Here is a 17,508-nt window from a genome sequence, read left to right on the forward strand (position 1 = left end):
GTGAACGGTCTCAGACACAGGAGGGGCAGAAATTGAAGAAGGAGGCGAGGAGGAGGGGACAGTTCTTTTAAGAATGGGGAGATCTGAGCAGAGAAAAGAACATATTGAGACACAAACAGGAGATCGGTGGGGTAACCTCAGGAAAGGCAGAAGACAGGACTAAGCAAAAAGCTTCCACATCCATCTCCACAGTGGAAGACCGAGAGAAGAGAACGGGTGAAAAGACAGAAACGAGGAGGAGCATACGCCGCTGATGGTGCCAGCAGGGTTCTGCCAAGATTCCCTGAGTCCTCTCCACTGGGTAAGAGGAAGGGTGTCTGCTGGAAATGAGAGAGCCAGAGGTGGGTCTGAATGTTGGGGAGAGGAGCGGAGCAAGTGTGGAACAGCTCTGGGGGGCTTCTCACATGTAATGTGTGTACAGGTCTTGGGAAATTGCAGGTTCTGATTCAGCATGTCCCGGCAGGGCCTAAGAGTCTGCATTCCTCACCAGCTCCCAAGTGATGTCAATGCTGCTGGTCCGGGGACCACACTGTGAGAAGCAAGATTTAGAGAGGCAGATCAGGAGATGGAGAAAGAGACTGGCTTAAGAAGTGTCTTAAGGAGAGACCCATGTTTGATAATCCTACCTAGGGTAAAAGCTGAGACCTGAAGGAGTCCTGGTGGGAATGGCAGCCCCCTGTGGGTGATGGGGAGAGGCATAGAGAGAAGGGGTGGTAAAGAGACCAGGAAAGGAGGTGAGAGGGCCTCTATGATGGCAGGAGAACCAGCAGTGCCCCCAGGACGCCTCATCTGGGCCAATGTGTGACAGAACACTAACTCACAGTTGGAGGCCCCCCAGAAGAGGATGGGAGTGAGTTGGAGCAGGAAGGTGTTATTGCAGGGGTGTCTGAGCGTGAACATGGCAGGGCAGGTGGCCCCCATGCTGTTCTGCAGGAAAGTGCTGGACTCATTCTGGGCTTGCTCAAAGCCTGGCCAGGACAACGTGGGGAGAGGGGCAGAAATGTCTCTGCCCCACGGTCAAGGGCCAGGCGACTTCTGTGCCAGGAACTAATAAAAAAAAGGAATGGGATCTGAGACGGGACGCGGCTGGGGAGAAACAGGAGGTGAGCTGGGCTCTGAGCCTACCTGTCCAACTTGCAATCAGAAATCAGGAGGTTCCTGAAAGGCACAGATGGAAACTGAAAATGCTTCAGGCTTAGGTAACCCAGCATCAGGAATAGGGATGGTTGGATGCAGGGACCTCGCCCAGCTTGTCTGGGGCCGCAGCCTACGGCAGAGACGTTTCAGTCCTTAGCTGGGGTTAAAGTGAGGTCAGGCGCCGGGGAAATGCGGGAGTACAGTCACGCGGGAGAAAAACGTCAAGAGCGAAAGCTCGGAGGCGTCAAAATGAGCAGCAAGTCCAGGCACAAGGCGTCGGGCGCGGAGAGTACGGCGGGTGCCGGGGGAGGGAGAGGAGGCCGCGAAGACGCCGGGGCTTCGTCCGGCGGCGACGGGGAGGCCGCGGAGGTTCCCGAGCGCAGCGGGGCGCGCACCTCCCGCTCGGGCCGGGCTCCCTCGCCGCGCGGCCCCAGATCCTCCCTGCGCGGGTTTCCGCGGCCCCCGCCGGGCTCTTCCGTTCCCTCCCGCGGCCTCGACCAGGCCGCAGCCCCCAGCCCAGGCGACCGACTCGCCAGGGTCCGCCCCGCCGCCGCGGCCCGGGCCCGGCCGCTCCTCCCCCGATGATGTCACGTCCCCGGCCGCCCCTCGGCCGGCCGCGCCGCCCCGCCCCCGCCTCCCCCGGGCCCCCGTCCCCTGGGCCCGCCCGCTCCCGACATCCCTCCTCCCGCCTGCGCTCCCTCCCTTCGGCTACCGCTCCCCCGGGAGCGGCGGCGGCGGCGGCGGCGGGATGGCCCGGGCCCGAGGCCAGGCCCCGGGGAGCGGCGGGCGGCGGCGGCCGCGGCGGGGCGGCGCGGGAACCGGGCCCCGGGGGGAGTCGGCCGGGCTGCTGCTGCTGCTGCTCCAGGTGCTGCCGCCCGGGGCTACGGCAGGGCCGGGACGCCGGGGCACGCGGGGCGCTGGCGGCGGCGGCGTCTGCTGGCCCGGCGCGGCCCCAGCCTTTCCCCGGGACGCGCGGCTGCTGCTGCTCCTGCCGCCGCTGCCGCCACTGTCGCCGCCGCCGCCGAGCTCCGCGCCCGCAGCCTCCGCCTCCCGGATGGTAATCAGCGCCCCGCGCTGGCGCCGCGGGCGGGCGGGAGGTGGGGGCGGCGAGGGGGAAAGGGCGGGCAGCCCCGCGCCCCCGCCTTGCCCGAGGCAGCTCCCGGGGCGCTCGGGCCCCCCCTCCGACGACCGCGGCCCCGGGCAGCCGCCAGAGCGCGCCTCTGGGGCGCCTCCGCGCGGACCGGGTGCGGGCTCCGCTCCCCGCCCTCCCCGCCCCGCTCGCAGTCCGCCCGCCAGCGCTCAGGCCGCGGGGGAATCCCTCCATCTCCCCGCCCCGCGCCCCAGGAGGGGAGGGGACAGCGCCGGCGCCCGCGGACCCGCTTTCTCCGAGGGAGCGCCCAAGAGGCGAGCGCGCACTGAGCCACCCGGACTCGGCGCTGCGCTGCTGGAGGCGCCTGGTGCCGTCGGGTCGGGCTGAGCTAGACGCCCGCAGCCTCAGCGGGACCGGATCCGGGGCGGCGGGGGCGCTCACTCACCGCGCGCCCTCATGTTCCCTGCGCAGGACGCTCTGCCCCGCAGCGGGCTGAACCTGAAGGAGGAGCCGCTGCTGCCCGCCGGCCTGGGCTCGGTGCGCTCCTGGATGCAGGGCGCGGGCATCCTGGACGCCAGCACCGCGGCGCAGAGGTAAGCGCTCGGACCGGACCCGGTGCGCTCGGGTTGGACGGCTCCGCGCCGCCTCAGCTCAGCTTGCTGGAGCTGCTGGAGCCAGGGGCGGAAGGAGCCCTAACTCTGGACGGTCCCGGCGAGCTCCCCCGCCCACCCCGTCCGCAGTGCCTGTGCTGCCTCCTGAGGTTGTGGGGCGGGCTGGGGCGGGGCTTCTGCCTCCACTCCGGGCTGCCCCGGTAGATTTGTGACGGCCGCTCTCGGGTGCGGCGGTGAACGCCACCCCAGCCGGGCTGTCTATGGCTCTGAGAGAAGAGGCAGAGCTCCGAGCCATGACCAAAGCCACCGGCCGTCTAGGAACGTCCAGCCCCTCCTTCCTGGGCAGTCCCAGTGACTCTCCTTGTCCAATTCCGCAGCTCTCTGTCAGGAAAGGCACGAAACCCAGCCCCCTTTTTCCTTTCCCACGCCCCTCAGAGTTGGAGGATGGGGGTGTGCAGAGCCAGAGAAGCGGCTGGGGTCTGGACAGTGAGGAAGAGATGAGGTGGGCAGTAGGCCTGGCTGGACTGATTGGCCTGGGAACTGGGCAGGGCCCCTGCCTTTCCCTCGGGTGTTTTTCTGGTAGGTCCTTTGGAAGGCAGAGAGCCCCTGGGAACCCAGCACCCGCGCCGGTCTCCTCTGACTCCTTTGCAGGGGTCTGGGAATCTCAGTAGGGGATTGACTCCAGGATTTGAAAGCGAACTTTAAAAGTTTATTGACCTGCCCCCAAAGCCCCTGCGCCCCCTGGCTTTTTGCACCTTCAGCTGTGACCATGGAGGGAGACATTTAGGTATCCTATGGGGAGTCACTGTGATTAGGATTAGGGAGGTGCCAGCTCTGCTGACAGCTGGGACAGGGTGGGCACTGGGCTTCCCAGAAGTCTGAGCTGTTGCAGCAGCCCGAAGGGATTCTGAACTGGGGGCTTAGTGCAGACCGGGCCTGACACAGGAGCCCACATTCACACTCCGCAGGACGCCTCAACCTCACCGTGTAACAGACACACACCGCGCTTCATGCGCAAACTGAAGCCGTTTCTGCACGCCGGTCCTTTCCTGGCTGTCGGGAGGGAACGCTGGGGGGCTCTGGAGCTGATCTCTTACGGAAGACAAAGGGTCTTGTGGATGAATTAATTTCCAAAACTTTTACAAGGGATATAGCTATATTCTAGAAAAACTGGAAAATAAAAAATGTAGTCCCTCCTCTGTAATACAACTACTGTCAACATTTTAGTGTATTTCCTTCCTATTTTTCTTCCCATTAACTTGTGTTTTCCTGTGCTATGCTTACAATTCCACCTCCTGCCTATTCTGTTGGTTCTGGCTTTTTTTTTTTCAACTTGAGAAGGTCAGTTTCTTAACATGGCCCCCTCTTTGTCCCCACCACCTGCTGTGTGGCGAGAGCTCTTTGTAAGAGTGGGTGAGGAGTGCTGATGGGGGCCTCTGGGAGTTAAGGTTCCATTTCTCTGCAACCTTTCCCTCTGTGCCTACCCAGAGGCAGGTCTGATGAAGGGGAAGCAGACGTGAAGGAGGCAGTGCCCTTGGAGACTGCGTGGGGTTCAAGAAGTGTGGGGATAAGGCTTCCCCCAGAGCATGGGCCACAGCAGTGGTGTCTGCGCATAGTGGGGTTGAGTGGGCTTGGGGTGTCCAGTCTGAGTCCCCACATTGTGAGGGCCACATTGCTGGGATGCAGAGGGCTTCCGCAATGTGAACAGGGGCTTTCTTCAGGCTCAGTCTGCTAATCCCCAAGTTTGGAGACTTCTCTGTCTCAGGACATAGACTAGGAGCCCCCACTCGCTTTGTTGTTCAGCTGACTTTCCTCCCTGTCCCAGAGGGAGTTGCTTCATCCTTCCTCCCCACTCTTCCCCGTGTTGTCTGTCATCACTACAGTTGTATCTTGTTCCTCAGTCAGTCCTCTGCGCGGGTCTTCTCATCCCAAAACAGCAACAATGAAAATTCCTCCCCCTGGCCCTGTCTCCGCCTTCATCGCGGCCTGGTTTCTCTCCCTCTCATCTCTGAGAAACTTTCACGGAAGTGCTCTCCCAAAAGACTCCCCGGGATCCGAGAGTTGGCTTTGACACCTTCCTCAGCCTCACCCCACAGTTGCCTGATTGTCAAGGCTTAGGAATGTTCTTTTCCGTGTCCTAGTCCCAATCTCAGTGCCCTCAGCCACCACTTTTAGCAATGAAACCCCCTGGCCCTCCACCCGCTTCCTCCCTGGCTTGAAGGTTAACTGCACCCTGGTTACCACCTCAGCCTCCTGGCCCAGTGCCTAGCCCCAGCCATTCACCACTCCCCTAAAACCATCTTTCCTGCATTGGGGACCAAAGCAGTATTTCCAAAGTACTTTTTTATGATCATGTCTCTCTCCGATTACAAATAAAGTGACTAGGCTGGGCGCGGTGGCTCACGCCTGTAATTCCAGCACTTTGGGAGGCCAAGGTGGGCGTTTCACTTGAGGCCAGGAGTTCGAGACCAGCCTAGCCAACATGGTGAAACCCTATCTCTACTAATAATACAAAAATTAGCTGGGCGTGGTGAAGCATGCTTGTAGTCCCAGCTACTTGGGAGGCTGAGGTGGGAGGATTGCTTGAGCCCGGGAGGCAGAGGCTTCGGTGAGCCAAGATCGCACCACTGTACTCCAGCCTGGGCGGCAGAGTGAAACTGTGCCTCAAAAATAAATAAATAAATAAAATAAAATAAAGTGACCAACCCCCAAGCCCCACTGCTTCCTCATGGATATCTCCAACATTCAAGGCCTATCATGGTCTGACTCCAGCCTTCCTCCCCAGCCTCCTCTGCATGATGCTTGGCAGGCAGTGGATACTTGGAGAATTAGCTGCACCTCCAGTAAGTGCTATGGTCTATTGAAACAGTCCCTCTGCCCTGAGCACCTGCACATCCCCTGGATTAAGTCTCACCAGCCTCAGGACTCCCTCGTACACCCACCGACCCCAGCAACTGCTCTTTCTGTGCCCTCCCACCCTGTCCAGGGGAGTGGCTTTAGTGCTGCCTACGAATGCTTACCATAGGCCAGCATCTGCTGTCCTCTGCCTGTCCCGGTCCTCCTTGCCCTGCCAGCTGGGGCCTTCCCCTAAGGCAAGGGTAGCGGTCCGTTCATCCTTGTGTCCACAGCACCCAGGGCAGGCTGAGGCAGTCCATGGGGGATAGGGGTGATGACTGTCTGCCGGAGGAAGCAGTAATGTCTCTCAGAGGCTCCCAAGTCCCCTTATGTTGGTTCCCCTCTTGACTTTGGAAGACTCCAGGTTCTTCCTGACCCAGGAATCAGCTACTGGAGCAGCTTCTCCTGCCCAGTTCTACAGCTTGACTTTTACAACAATGCCAAGATTTTACAGAAGGTGGGTGGGGAGGAAAAGGCCCAGAAGGCCTGCTAAGATCAGCGAGGGAGGCTCTGCCAACAGGAAGGAAAGTTCTGAGCAAAAGAGGGGTAGGGAGGGCCGGGTGCGATGGCTCACTCCTGTAATCCCAGCACTTTGGGAGGCTGAGGCGGGCAGATCACGAGGTCAGGAGATCAAAACCATCCTGGCTAACACAGTGAAACCCCATCTCTACTAAAAATACAAAAAAATTAGCCGGGCGTGGTGGCGGGCACCTGTAGTCCCAGCTACTCAAGAGGCTGAGGCAGGAGAATGGCGTGAACCCGGGAGGCGGAGTTTGCAGTGAGCCGAGATCACGCCACTGCACTCCAGCCTGGGCAACAGAGCGAGACTCTGTCTCAAAAAAAGAAAGAAAGAAAAAAAAAGGGGGGTAGGGAGAGCAGAGGGGCTGCATACCCTTAAACTGGAGGCAATGGGGATGGGAAGGCTGGTGGAGAGGGCTGCCCTCTCCCTACCAATGTCTTCCTACCAGGGAAGTCTGCACAAGGACCCCTGCCCCTGCCCTGAGCCGACAGGACTTTATCTCTGAGATCCACTTGCCCAGCCCCAGCCCATCTTCCCCTGACTCCTCTGAAGACTCAAGTCCTCCTGCTGGCACACTCAGCACAGAAGTAGCTCTCTTCTCCTTCTGATGTGCTTCCCAGTCTGGGGAGACCTCTGGAAGGCCCAGGCCAGACCTCCCCCTGGAGGAGACCCCTGGAGGACCCAGGCCAGCCCTCCCACTGGAGCTGGTCCCTGCACACTAGCAGGGCCCCGGAGAGGGAGGCCAGCTGGGGCTGCCTTTCCTGTAAGCAGCTGCAGGCTACCATCCCTGCTAGGAAATGCTTTTGTTTGCTTTAATAATTCATAGCTGATTCTCAGCCTGGGACCTGGCAGGCAGGCCTGTGGGTGGGTGGCGAGAGGGTGGGCAGAGAGCAGTGGAGTGGGGAGTCTTTAGGTAGAATTGAGGGCCAAAAGAAGAGGGGGAGAGCAGGCCTGTGAGATCCTTCCCCCTCCCTTTCCCCTGCCCCCAGGGACTTTGGTCACTGTGCCAATTTCCTGGTGCAGGTGAGCAGGGCAGCTGCTGGGGCAGTGGGAAGAGGGGATAGGGACCCTCCCCAGACCCAAACCTCATCTCCAGCAGGACCAACTGGACACAGGCTCTGGGCAGCTGCCTGCAGCCACCAGGTCCTCCCTGTGCAAGCATTGTTGAGGTGGGTGTGCCCCACTGAGCTGCTGCTTTCATCTTCCACTGGGCTACTGCTTTTATCTTCCCCAGTCTGCACCATGGCCAGGGGCTGGCATGTCAGGGGCTGGGCAGGGCCAGGCCAATAGATCTCGTCTGGGGCAGGAAGGCCAGGCCCAGCTTGATCATCATCAGCAGTCCCGGGGTCCAGAGGGTGCCTGCAGGGGAGAGCAGGGGCCAATGGGATGCTTGGAGGAAGGGGGGATGTAGAGGAAAGGGACTGGTGGAGCCCTGTCAGGATGGGGCTAAGAAGAGCTGGACTTAGCAGAGAGAGACTTTGGGGAAATCTGCGAAAAGGGATGAGATGCAGGAGTTTTTGCTCCTTCCACTTCCTGGGGTGATGGGTGTCAACAAAGAGCCTCCCCCCATTACTGATGAAAGTAGGGCTTGTCCCCTGTAGCCCTAGCATCCCAGACTCAAAGACAAATTAGGACCAGGGCAAGGCACGGCTCAAAACCTTGAGTTATCAAGGCAGCCAAGAGTTAGGATTTGGCGGGGAGAAGGGAAGGCAAGACGCTTGGGGGTGCCTCTGAGAGGAGGCCGAGGCTCCAGCCTTGGTCACTTGTCATCTGTGGGATTTGAGCTGGCTGTGGTTAAATTGCTTACTATAACAAGCATGTAGTCAAGGATGTGAAGAGCCGTGAGTGGCCTTGGGAAGACAGAACAGAGACTGTGAGGGGGGCTTTGTCTGTACCAGACAGTTATGCTGTGGCAGGGGAGAGCAGCTGCCACGAAAAGGGCCCTGGAGTGTCCTGCTCAGCCTTGCAAAGGAGCATCTCCCGGGACCTGCTGGGCAGCCTCAGCAATAGCAGTCAGACACCTCTGCAGCTTCTGGCATCTCCCCACAGGCATCTGCATACACTCTGGAGCACAGTCCACCTGAATGACCTAGTCTGTGAAGGTCAGGTTGCCCTTGGTGTTGGCTTGAACCTGGATTCCTAACAGTGCTCAGGAAGTCCATGCACACCCATGCTCACTACAAAGCATGTTGACTCTGACCAAAATGCATCTGTGCAACGTAAATCTTTTTTGGTGTCTCAAACAGTCTCCTTTAATTTTCGGTCTATTTAAGAATGAAAGATAGAAAGGAGGTGAGTGGGGGCACAATGGAAATACAAAAGTGAGCATATTCTCTTCCCAAATCTGGGTTCTTTAGTACGGGGGCAAATGTCCCACTGCCTCAGGACACTGGAGTTGAGAAGAAAGTGTTTTGAACATTGTGCTTTAAACAATCTTTTTAAGAAAGTGAGGAAATGTATAATTCATTTTGCAGTCTTGCAGAAGTGGTTAATGTGGCTGATTTTGTCACTCAGCTGCATTTCTCTGGAAAAGGCGTTTATGTGGCATGGTTTGTTCACTAACGATGCTAAGTGAATAAGCTGTTTCTGAATTATGGGTGCCAGCAGTACATGTGCCAGGTGAGGCAGTTCTTACTTGTATTTGTCATAAACTGATACCTGCCAAGCTGCACTCAGGCCCTTGGGGCTGTAGCTTTGCTGGCATCCATCGTACCCCAGGCCTCTGAATGGCTGGCAGTTGGTACCCACCCACATCCCCTCAGGACCATTGGTCAAGGCTCTGCCTCCCCTGCTGTTAGCTGCTTCCCTTTGCTTGAGGACTTGCTCAGGCTGCCAGAGCCTGCTCTGCTCAGCCCAGAAGTACCTGAGAAGTAACAGTCGTAGAAGCCCTCCACCAGTGACTGACTGGAGTTGGTGGATAAATACCCCAGCTCCCTCACCCATCCCTCTGGTGGGATAATGCTGAGGCACACATTCCATGCTGTTTCCAGAGTTCCCCATGGGATGGAGCTCCAGGTGCCTACAGTGGGGACTTGAAAATGCACCCTCTATAGGCTGCTTTCTCATCTTTGTCTCACCCCCAACCCCCAGTGTTTCCGAATCACTGCCCAGATAACACTGTTGGTATTTGAATCCTTGTCCCCAGGCCTGCTTCTAGGGGAACCCAAATAAAATACTTGCCTCTCCAGGCTTCAGAGGCTCTATTCCCCCTTCTCTCCCCCTTTCTTTCTTTTAAATTAAGGATACATATCAAAAGACATACGTGCAGTTTCTCTCCACACCCCAATGTTTGTCTTAGGCAGCGCCACTTTGGAGCGGCACCATGAGATCAAAGACATTGGCCTTGGTCCACATCTCTCTGTCTCTAAGCCAGTCTGAGAGCAGACAGTGGCCCCCACATCCCACCTGTGTCCCCACACATCTGCACCCAGGATGTGCTCATCAGGGGCCCTCAGACCACTCAGCACCTCCTGAGCTGTTTGAGTCTCTATCCCTGTTTCTTTTTTTCTGTTCTTTAGTCCGGGTTTGTTTTCTCATTACAAGAGCATCAGCTACCCCCAAGGAATAAGAAATCTCCCCTTCCCCTTCCCCAGCCCTCTCTCTTTGGAACTTGCATTTCCATTCTACAAGTGTTGATTGGTCACCTCCTGCATGTTGGGGTCAATCAGGAGAAGGAGGCACCGTCCACACCTGCCTCTGTAGCTCTCGAGTCCTATTCCCCGCAACATGCTGTCCTCGTGTCCTTCTCCGTCTCTTGTTCATAGGAAGTATCCTTTGCTTGAGCTTCTCCAAGCCTGGCAGGGCTATGAACAGGGTGAGCTGGAGACATTCCCAGGCAAGGGGCAGCCCCATGTGCGCTGCAGGGCTCTTGCCCACTCTGCAGTCCTTCTCTGGTTGGAAGGGGCGGGGGCCGTCATTAACACTGCCCTGTTGTTGTCCACGGCACAGATCTTGTCCTGCAGCTGTAAACTAACCAGTGCTGCTCCACGGGTGAGTGTGAGCCTGGGAGGATGAGTGTGCCTCAGACCCACTGAGCCGTGCTGGGAAAGTGCAGGATGCCGCTCTGGGCTGCCTCGGGGCAGTGGACTGAGCCTAAACCTACTATGGGGCAGGGCACAGGCATGCAAAGCAGGGCAGCCCCTCCATGCCCCCAGCTGGCAGGAGACACTGGCCCAGAGACCCCAGGGGAACCTGCTGTCTTCCCCCCTCCCAGGTCCCTGTGCCCTTGCTCCTGTGTAATCCCCTCCTGCAGGGATGCTGAGCCCTGGGAAGGAAGCTTGGCTTGGGGCTTATGCCAGACTTCCCAGGTCTGGTTCTCAGCAGCCTGGCAGGAGCTGGGGGGCAGCCAGGACCCAGCAATGGCTGATATTTGGGTGGGACAGGAAGCTCAGGCCAGCATCTTTGATTTATGCTGCACCAGTCTGGAATTTGGCCTGAGCACTTGCAGGGTGTCTGTGTAGAAAGGGCATGGCCAGTGGTCTGGGAGATTCCAGTATTTCTCAGCACCCACCACTCCTCTGGCAAGGCTTCCTTTTCTCTCTATAGCCTCCCTCCCCGCTGCCTGAGAGCCTTCCAGGCCCCTTCGCTGGGCTAGATGACAGGATATAAAAGCCACAGGGACCTGGGAGTGCTTCACAAACCCATCTCCTCTGGCCTTCTCTCCCACTAGGTGGTCCTGGAACCCATCCCCAGTGGAGTTCAAGTTAAGCTGGTCCTGGGAGCAGGAGGGAGGAGCTCAGGGTTGAGGCCTCATTAGCATATTCATCAACAGTAATCAGGGCCCCGCTGTGATCGAAAGCCCTCTTAGGGCTTCCCTGCCTCTTGCTGGCTGGGGAGCGGGTGAGGGGCGATCAAGGCCTCAACTTGAAAGGACTGCAGCCTGAGGGTGAGGGGGTGGAGGGAGCAGGGAAAGATGGAGGGACAGTGAATTCCCTAGGGAAAGGAGCATCTGTAAAAAGAATCTGTGGTCAGAAAGAAAGGTGTTGAGGCCGGGCGCAGTGGCTCAAGACTATAATCCCAGCACTTTGGGAGGCCAAGGCAGGAGGATCGCTTGAGCCCAGGAGTTCAAGATCAGCCTGGATAACATAGTGAGACCCCATCTCTCCAAAATTAATTAGCTGGGCATGGTGGCTCATGCCTGTAGTCCCAGCTACCCGGAAGGCTGAGGTGGGAGGATCACGTGAGCCTAGGAGGTTGAGGCTGCAGTGAGCTATAATTGTGCCACCGCACTCCAGCCTGGGTGACAGAGCAAGATCCTGTCTCAAAAAAATATATATATATATATTGGAGGTCCCCTCCCCTCATCTTGATCAGGGACAAGAAGACTTATGGCTTCTGCCTCCTAAGTCAGCATTTCATGTGGATAACTGAGGGAGGCTCCAGGGCAAGCTTTCAAGAGGAGGAAACATTTTCCATTTTACTATTTATTATAATTTGTATGTGTAAAACAATAGCAAGTCCCTCATGCCCATGACATCCCAGGTGTTATGGCTTAGCCTGAAGCCAAGTAAAAGAATAAATTGATTTAAAGTTATATAAAGAAAAATAGTAGTGGTGACTGTGGCAGCCATTGTCACAGGAGCATGCTCATGATGGGCACCTGGACAAGCTGACCTAAGTGGTCCTCAAGGCAGTTCCCCATCCTGGTCGCTCCCCTGCATCCCTGCAGCAGCCTCTCACTTGTCCCCCACACTGCACCCTCCTTTCCCCCATAGCATCTTTAAGCCCTGCCTGGCTTCAGAACTTTCTAGTGGCCTTTAGTCATGTTTCCCAAACCATGATCCTCAACAAAAGTGCTCCGTAGTCAGGTAAGCAGGGTGTGTTAGTTGGCCAGGTGTAGTGGTTGGCACCTGTAATCCCAGCACTTTGGGAGGCCAAGATGGGAGAAAGCTGGAGCCCAGAAGTTCAAGTCCAGCCTCATCTCTACAAAAAGTAAACAAAATTATCCAGGCATGGTGGTGCATGCCTGTAGTCCCAGCTAGTCAGGAGGCTGAGGTGGGAGGATTGCCTGAGTCCCAGAGGTTGAGGCTACAGTGAGCTGAGATCACACCACTGCACTCCAGCCTGGACAACACAGCAAGACCCTGTCTTAAAAAAAAAAAAAGTTACTCCAAGCTGAGTATGGTGGCTCACACCTGTAATCCCAGCTCTTTGGGAGGCTGAGGCAGGAGGATCGCTTAAGTCTAGGAGTTCAAGGTTGCAGTGAGCTATGATCACGCCACTGCACTCCAGCCCGGATGACAGAGCAAAACCCTGTCTCAAAAAAAATTATTCCAGGTTGGGCATGGTGGCTCATGCCTGTAATCACAGCACTTTGGGAGTCCAAGGCAGAAGGATCATTTAGCCGGGTGTGGAGGCATGCACCTGTAGTCACACCTACTTGGAGGACTGAGGCAGCGGGATCATTTGAGTTAGTAGGTCGAAGCTGTAGTGAGCTGTGATTGCAGCCTGCACTCCAGCCTGCGTGACAGAGTGAGATCCTGCCTTGAAGAAAAAAAGGCGGGGCAGGTCTTGAGCCCAAGTCTTCAAATTTGTATCTAAAAAAAAAAAAAAAAACCGACTCCAAAACTTAGCAACTTAAAACAACAAACATTTATTATCTCACACAATTTCTGAGGTCAGAATAAGGGAGCAGACTAGCCTGGTGGTTCTGGATCAGGGCCTCTCATGAGGCTGCAGCAAGATGAGAGCTGGGGCCGCAGTCGTCTGAAGGATTGACTGAGGCGGGTGGATCTGCTTCCAAGGTCGCTCATGCTGGTAAGTCAGGGCTGGCTATCGGCAGGAGGCCTCAGTTATTCTCCCTGTGGACCTCTCCATAGGGCTACTTGAGTGTCATCAAGACATGGCAGCTGGCTTCCCCCTGAATCACTAATCCAAAAAAGGGAAGAAGTCAGAAGCTGCAGTGCTTTTATGATCTAACCTTGGAAGTTATATGCTATTATTCCTGCCATAGTCTATTGACCTCACAGGCCAATCCCAACACAAGAGGGGGCTAACTAAGGGCATGAATCCCAGGGGGTGGGGCTCACTGGGAACCATCTTGTAGGCTGGCTTCCACACATGCAGAGCACCAGCCCTAGCCAACTCAAGCAGGGTACATTCCTGGAGGGTGTCCTAAGGCCCCCCAAATACACCCATGTCTGTGGCCACAGCACCCTTTTCTCAAGGGAGGCTCTGGAGCCATGAGAGATCTAAGGAACACACTTTGGAAGGCCGTGGCTCAGAGAAGAGAATCTAACCCCTTCCCCCGGTGTCTGTGTCCTTCCATGATCTGGCATGAACTTCCAGTACAAACTTTCCTCCTTTCACTTCACTTTTTGACACCTGCGGTATAGCAGCAGCCTCTACACATCCAGCCATTCCTTATGCTGTTTATTCTGCCCTTTTTCTTGTTCATCTGTTGAGCTCCTGTTTATTCCTCAAGGACTTAGGGAAAAGCCACCATTCCATGAAGCCTTCCCTTCATCTCCCATAAAAAGAATTAATATTTTCTTCCTTTGCTTCTCAAGTTTTTTTGCATGGACATCTTTTGGGGGGCACCTGCCCCTTTGTCTGATGTTGTACCTCTCTCTCTCTGTCTCCCCTCTTCCAGGCATTTGCTCCTAGCCCCAGTTGTTGCCATGTGTCCAGTGCTTGGGGTATCATTGGGATGCAGGGGATATTTGGGGAAGAGGGAATGCCTTCCTCCTGCTCTCACTCCGGCCTTACTTCTGGGCATGGTTTCTGATGAGCCAGGAGAGATCCCTTAGAAAGGCCAGAAGAGAAGTTCCTCCTGCCCAAGGGAGCCTGTGGTTGTCTCTCCCAAAGCCTGGAGGCAGGTTCCTCTACACTTTGGGGGTGCTCCCCACCTTCAGCCAGGGCCCAGGCCAGGCAGACTAGTGGTCCTGAGCCAGTTTGATGCCTCCAAGGGTCTGATGGACATCGTCAGGCACACCACAGGCAACACCACAGGCTCATGACAGCCTCAGCCTGGGCTGGGGTTTAGTGGGATATTTGTTCTAGGGCCCCCGGGGTCTCCTTGAAGCCCTAAAGGGCAGTCACAAGAGCCTCTGGTCAGAAAGACAGATTGGTTCATACTTTTGATTTTTGAGACTGGCCTTGCAAAATGTGCTGCCCAGGGAAAAGCCTGGGAGGGAGACTGACAGGGCCTCCTCCTTTGCAGTCACCACTCTGCCTCTTGTTTTCCAGGGGGCAGGCTGGGGTGCCCTCAGTGCTGAGAGACCTCTATCTGGAAGTGAGATGGCCCTGGTCAGGCTGGAAAGGGTCTGTCTAGTTGGATTTTTTGCCCAAACTCTTGGCATCTTGGAGCCATGTCCTGGCTAGCATGCCTGCCTGGCCCGAGGCGCTGGAGTCTTTCTCACTGGGGGGGGCCTTCCAGTGGTTTTCCAGCTCTTTTCCTCTCACAGTGGCGTGGGTCTGGCACGAGCACATTTTGAGAAGCAGCCTCCCTCCAACCTCAGGAAATCCAACTTCTTCCACTTCGTGCTGGCCATGTACGACCGGCAGGGGCAGCCTGTGGAGGTGGAGCGCACAGCCTTCATCGACTTCGTGGAAAAGGACCGAGTGAGAGGCTCATGGGCTTGGCTGGGACTGGCCCCGGGAGGGAACCCCCAACCACACACACACACACACACACACACACAAACACACACACACTGGGACAGATGAATGGATGGATGCTGGCTGAGTGGCTGGAAGGGTGGGAAAGAAGTTGGGGTTAGGAGAAGGGGTGGATGAGGGAGGCTGGAGGATCCCTGAGCACCCGAGCATCCTCCCATCTTGTCCCTGCAGGAGCCCGGGGCGGAAAAGACTAACAATGGGATCCATTACCGCCTCCGGCTGGTGTATAACAATGGTGAGTGGAGGCCCCTGCCCTACCCAGCCCTGCCCCTGAAGTCTGGGCACTGCCGCATCATGCGACACCTAATGCCCCATGTGCCAGGGCTGGGGAGGGTGTGATGTGGTCTGGTCATTGAGGCTGCACGTGCTCCCCCGGCAGCAAGCCCTCTCCATCTTCCCATCCTAGGACTGCGGACAGAGCAAGACCTCTACGTGCGTCTCATCGACTCCATGTCCAAGCAGGTGAGTCAGCGCAGAGGGTGCTGAGGCCCATCTCACTCTCTTCCCGGACCCTGCCTCCCCGTGGTCTGAGTGAGCCTCCTTGTTCCTGCCCTCATCTCCCTACGCCCTCCGTCCCCATCAGCCTAGCTCCCCCAGTTCCCACCCCAGCCTATGCCGGAGGGTGTGTGGCTCTTGCCCTCTGTTCTAGAAAAGACAATATTTGTACAAAAACCCTGGCTTGGGTCATGTTTCCTAGCAGCCCAGCCTTAGATGGGAACTCAGGTGCAGGTAATTTATTTGGGGAGATGGGAGGGGCTCCTAGGAGCAGGGGAGGGAGGCAAGCTGCACAGAAAACTGCACAGGGAGCTCTGGAGAAGGAATGGCACCAGACGTGTCCCCCCTTGAAGCAAGTACCAGGATTTTGTACCCCGTATCAATTAGTCATTGGCTGGGAACCACTCCTAAGGGTAGCATGTAACTTCTCAGACATTTTCAGACCAGGCAGTTCCTATCCACTGAGAGCAGTTCTCAGGAGGAAGCCCACTGCAGCTGACATCAGCCACAGCCACGGGAAGGTGCACATTTCCAGTAAAGGGGATGTGGGCACAGCCCTGGGAATTTCCACTGCAGACCCTCAGCACCTTGCTGATGTGACGGTTACGGGAAGGAGGCTCAGAGGCCAGCATAAGGAGCTGGAGGAAACTGAAACCTGAACAGGCCCTGATGGATTCTGCCAACACAGGGCCCCAAATCTCAGGGCTTTTCAGAGAAGCTGTGCATGCTGGCAAGGAGGGGGCTGAGTCTCAAATGGGCCAGATTAGTGGGCTAGGAATGCAAGCTGGAGATCTGGGCTTCCTACATAGGCAGGGTCTTTTGGCAGCCTCCACCCAATCCCAGGGCAGAGGGAAGAATGGTTTGTTTCTAGAATACCCATGACCACTGGGCTGGGGGAGGCAGGCCAGGCAGTGCCTAGTGGAACTGTCAAGGGGATGGGTGTGGAAGGGGTTCGAGGAAGTCCACAGAGAGAGGGATCCCACAAATGGGGGAAGGCACAGAGAGTTATGAACTAGGAAGGCAGATTTGCAGTTAGGAAGCTCACTTCTTGCTTCTGGGCAGAGGGAGGCTGGAAGACTGGTGAGGAGGTGATGCAGCAGTCCCAGGGGAAGACCAAGCCTGGGCTAGGGATGATATGGGGGAAGAGGCGATAGGTATCTAGGGGGAAGAGGCAGCTGTGCAGCCCTCGGAGCTGACTGGGCTGGCAGGGATAGCTGAGAAGGACAACACTCATCAACAGAAGCAGAGGTCCGTCAGGACATGGAGGATGCACACAGGAGGATGCTGGGGGAGGGGAGGGGCCTGGTGCTGGGTGGGCACAGGAGTATGTCTACCCCACCAGCCACCTGACCTTTGTCCTGGCACCCTGAGGAACCCCCTGCCCCAAGCAGAGCCAGCTCTGGAAAGAGCCACCTACAGACAGACAGAATCTGCAGACTTCATACCATTCTTGCCAGCCGGTGGTAGTCCGGTTTGGGAGGAGGGGTTATCCCCCACCTGGGCAGCCCAGAGCAAGGCAGAGGGCGTGCTCTTCCCTGGGGCAGGGTCTCCCTGGGCCTAGGCTTGGGAGATGCCAGGTCCGTCTGTGCTGCCACCTGCACCTCAGAGGAGCCTCCTTCCCCTCCAGCCTGTGCACCTCCCTCTCCCCAGGCCATCATCTATGAGGGGCAGGACAAGAACCCCGAAATGTGCCGAGTGCTGCTTACCCATGAGATCATGTGCAGGTGAGATGGCCATGTCACTCACACCTCACCCCTCTGCCAAGGCGTTTCTGAGGACTCCACCCAGGCCCTGCCCCCTCGCCGCCCTTGCCCCTGGCTGCTCTCTGCTGTTGCTCCCTGGAGAAGCCTGGTGGCAGGTGATGAAGGGAGTGGTGAGGCCCCTGGGCACAGCGCTGGCTGAGGAGAGGGTCCTTGAGGCCCCATTAGCCTGGCCTGTTTATGTGGCTTCTCCGAGTGTTTTTGTAAGAGAGGCCTCCTGCCGCCACTGGGAAGCTTAGCTAATAAAGCTCAGGGGAGGGCTGCTGGGGTTGCGGGAACAGGGCCTGGGAAGGCCTCTGGGATTAGCTCAGAAGCTAATCTTTGAGGAAATTTTGAATCCTAGGGCAGCTCTCTGGCGGGGCAGGGTGGGAGTGAGGGGGT

At 57.0% G+C, this 17,508-nt stretch overlaps 1 protein-coding gene across 3 annotated transcripts in view; it reads left to right on the plus strand.

Annotated features, from left to right (window-relative positions):
- The first annotated feature begins 1,863 nt into the window (after positions 1 to 1,863).
- EBF4 (EBF family member 4) overlaps positions 1,864 to 17,508 on the plus strand; it is a 66,584-nt gene continuing 50,939 nt past the window's right edge. For all 3 annotated transcript variants that reach the window (XR_008674369.2, XM_031005033.3, XM_055372430.2), the window contains exons 1-6: positions 1,864 to 2,194; positions 2,699 to 2,820; positions 14,659 to 14,815; positions 15,044 to 15,107; positions 15,279 to 15,334; positions 17,018 to 17,091. Coding sequence is in view for 2 of the 3 variants with exons in the window: in XM_031005033.3 (XP_030860893.2) it covers positions 1,886 to 2,194; positions 2,699 to 2,820; positions 14,659 to 14,815; positions 15,044 to 15,107; positions 15,279 to 15,334; positions 17,018 to 17,091 (782 nt within the window). In the remaining variant the exon portion in view is untranslated. The remainder of the gene's footprint in view (positions 2,195 to 2,698; positions 2,821 to 14,658; positions 14,816 to 15,043; positions 15,108 to 15,278; positions 15,335 to 17,017; positions 17,092 to 17,508) is intronic.

The sequence above is a fragment of the Gorilla gorilla genome, chromosome 21 (genome assembly GCF_029281585.2).
Source record: "Gorilla gorilla gorilla isolate KB3781 chromosome 21, NHGRI_mGorGor1-v2.1_pri, whole genome shotgun sequence".
Taxonomy (NCBI): Eukaryota; Metazoa; Chordata; class Mammalia; order Primates; family Hominidae; genus Gorilla; species Gorilla gorilla.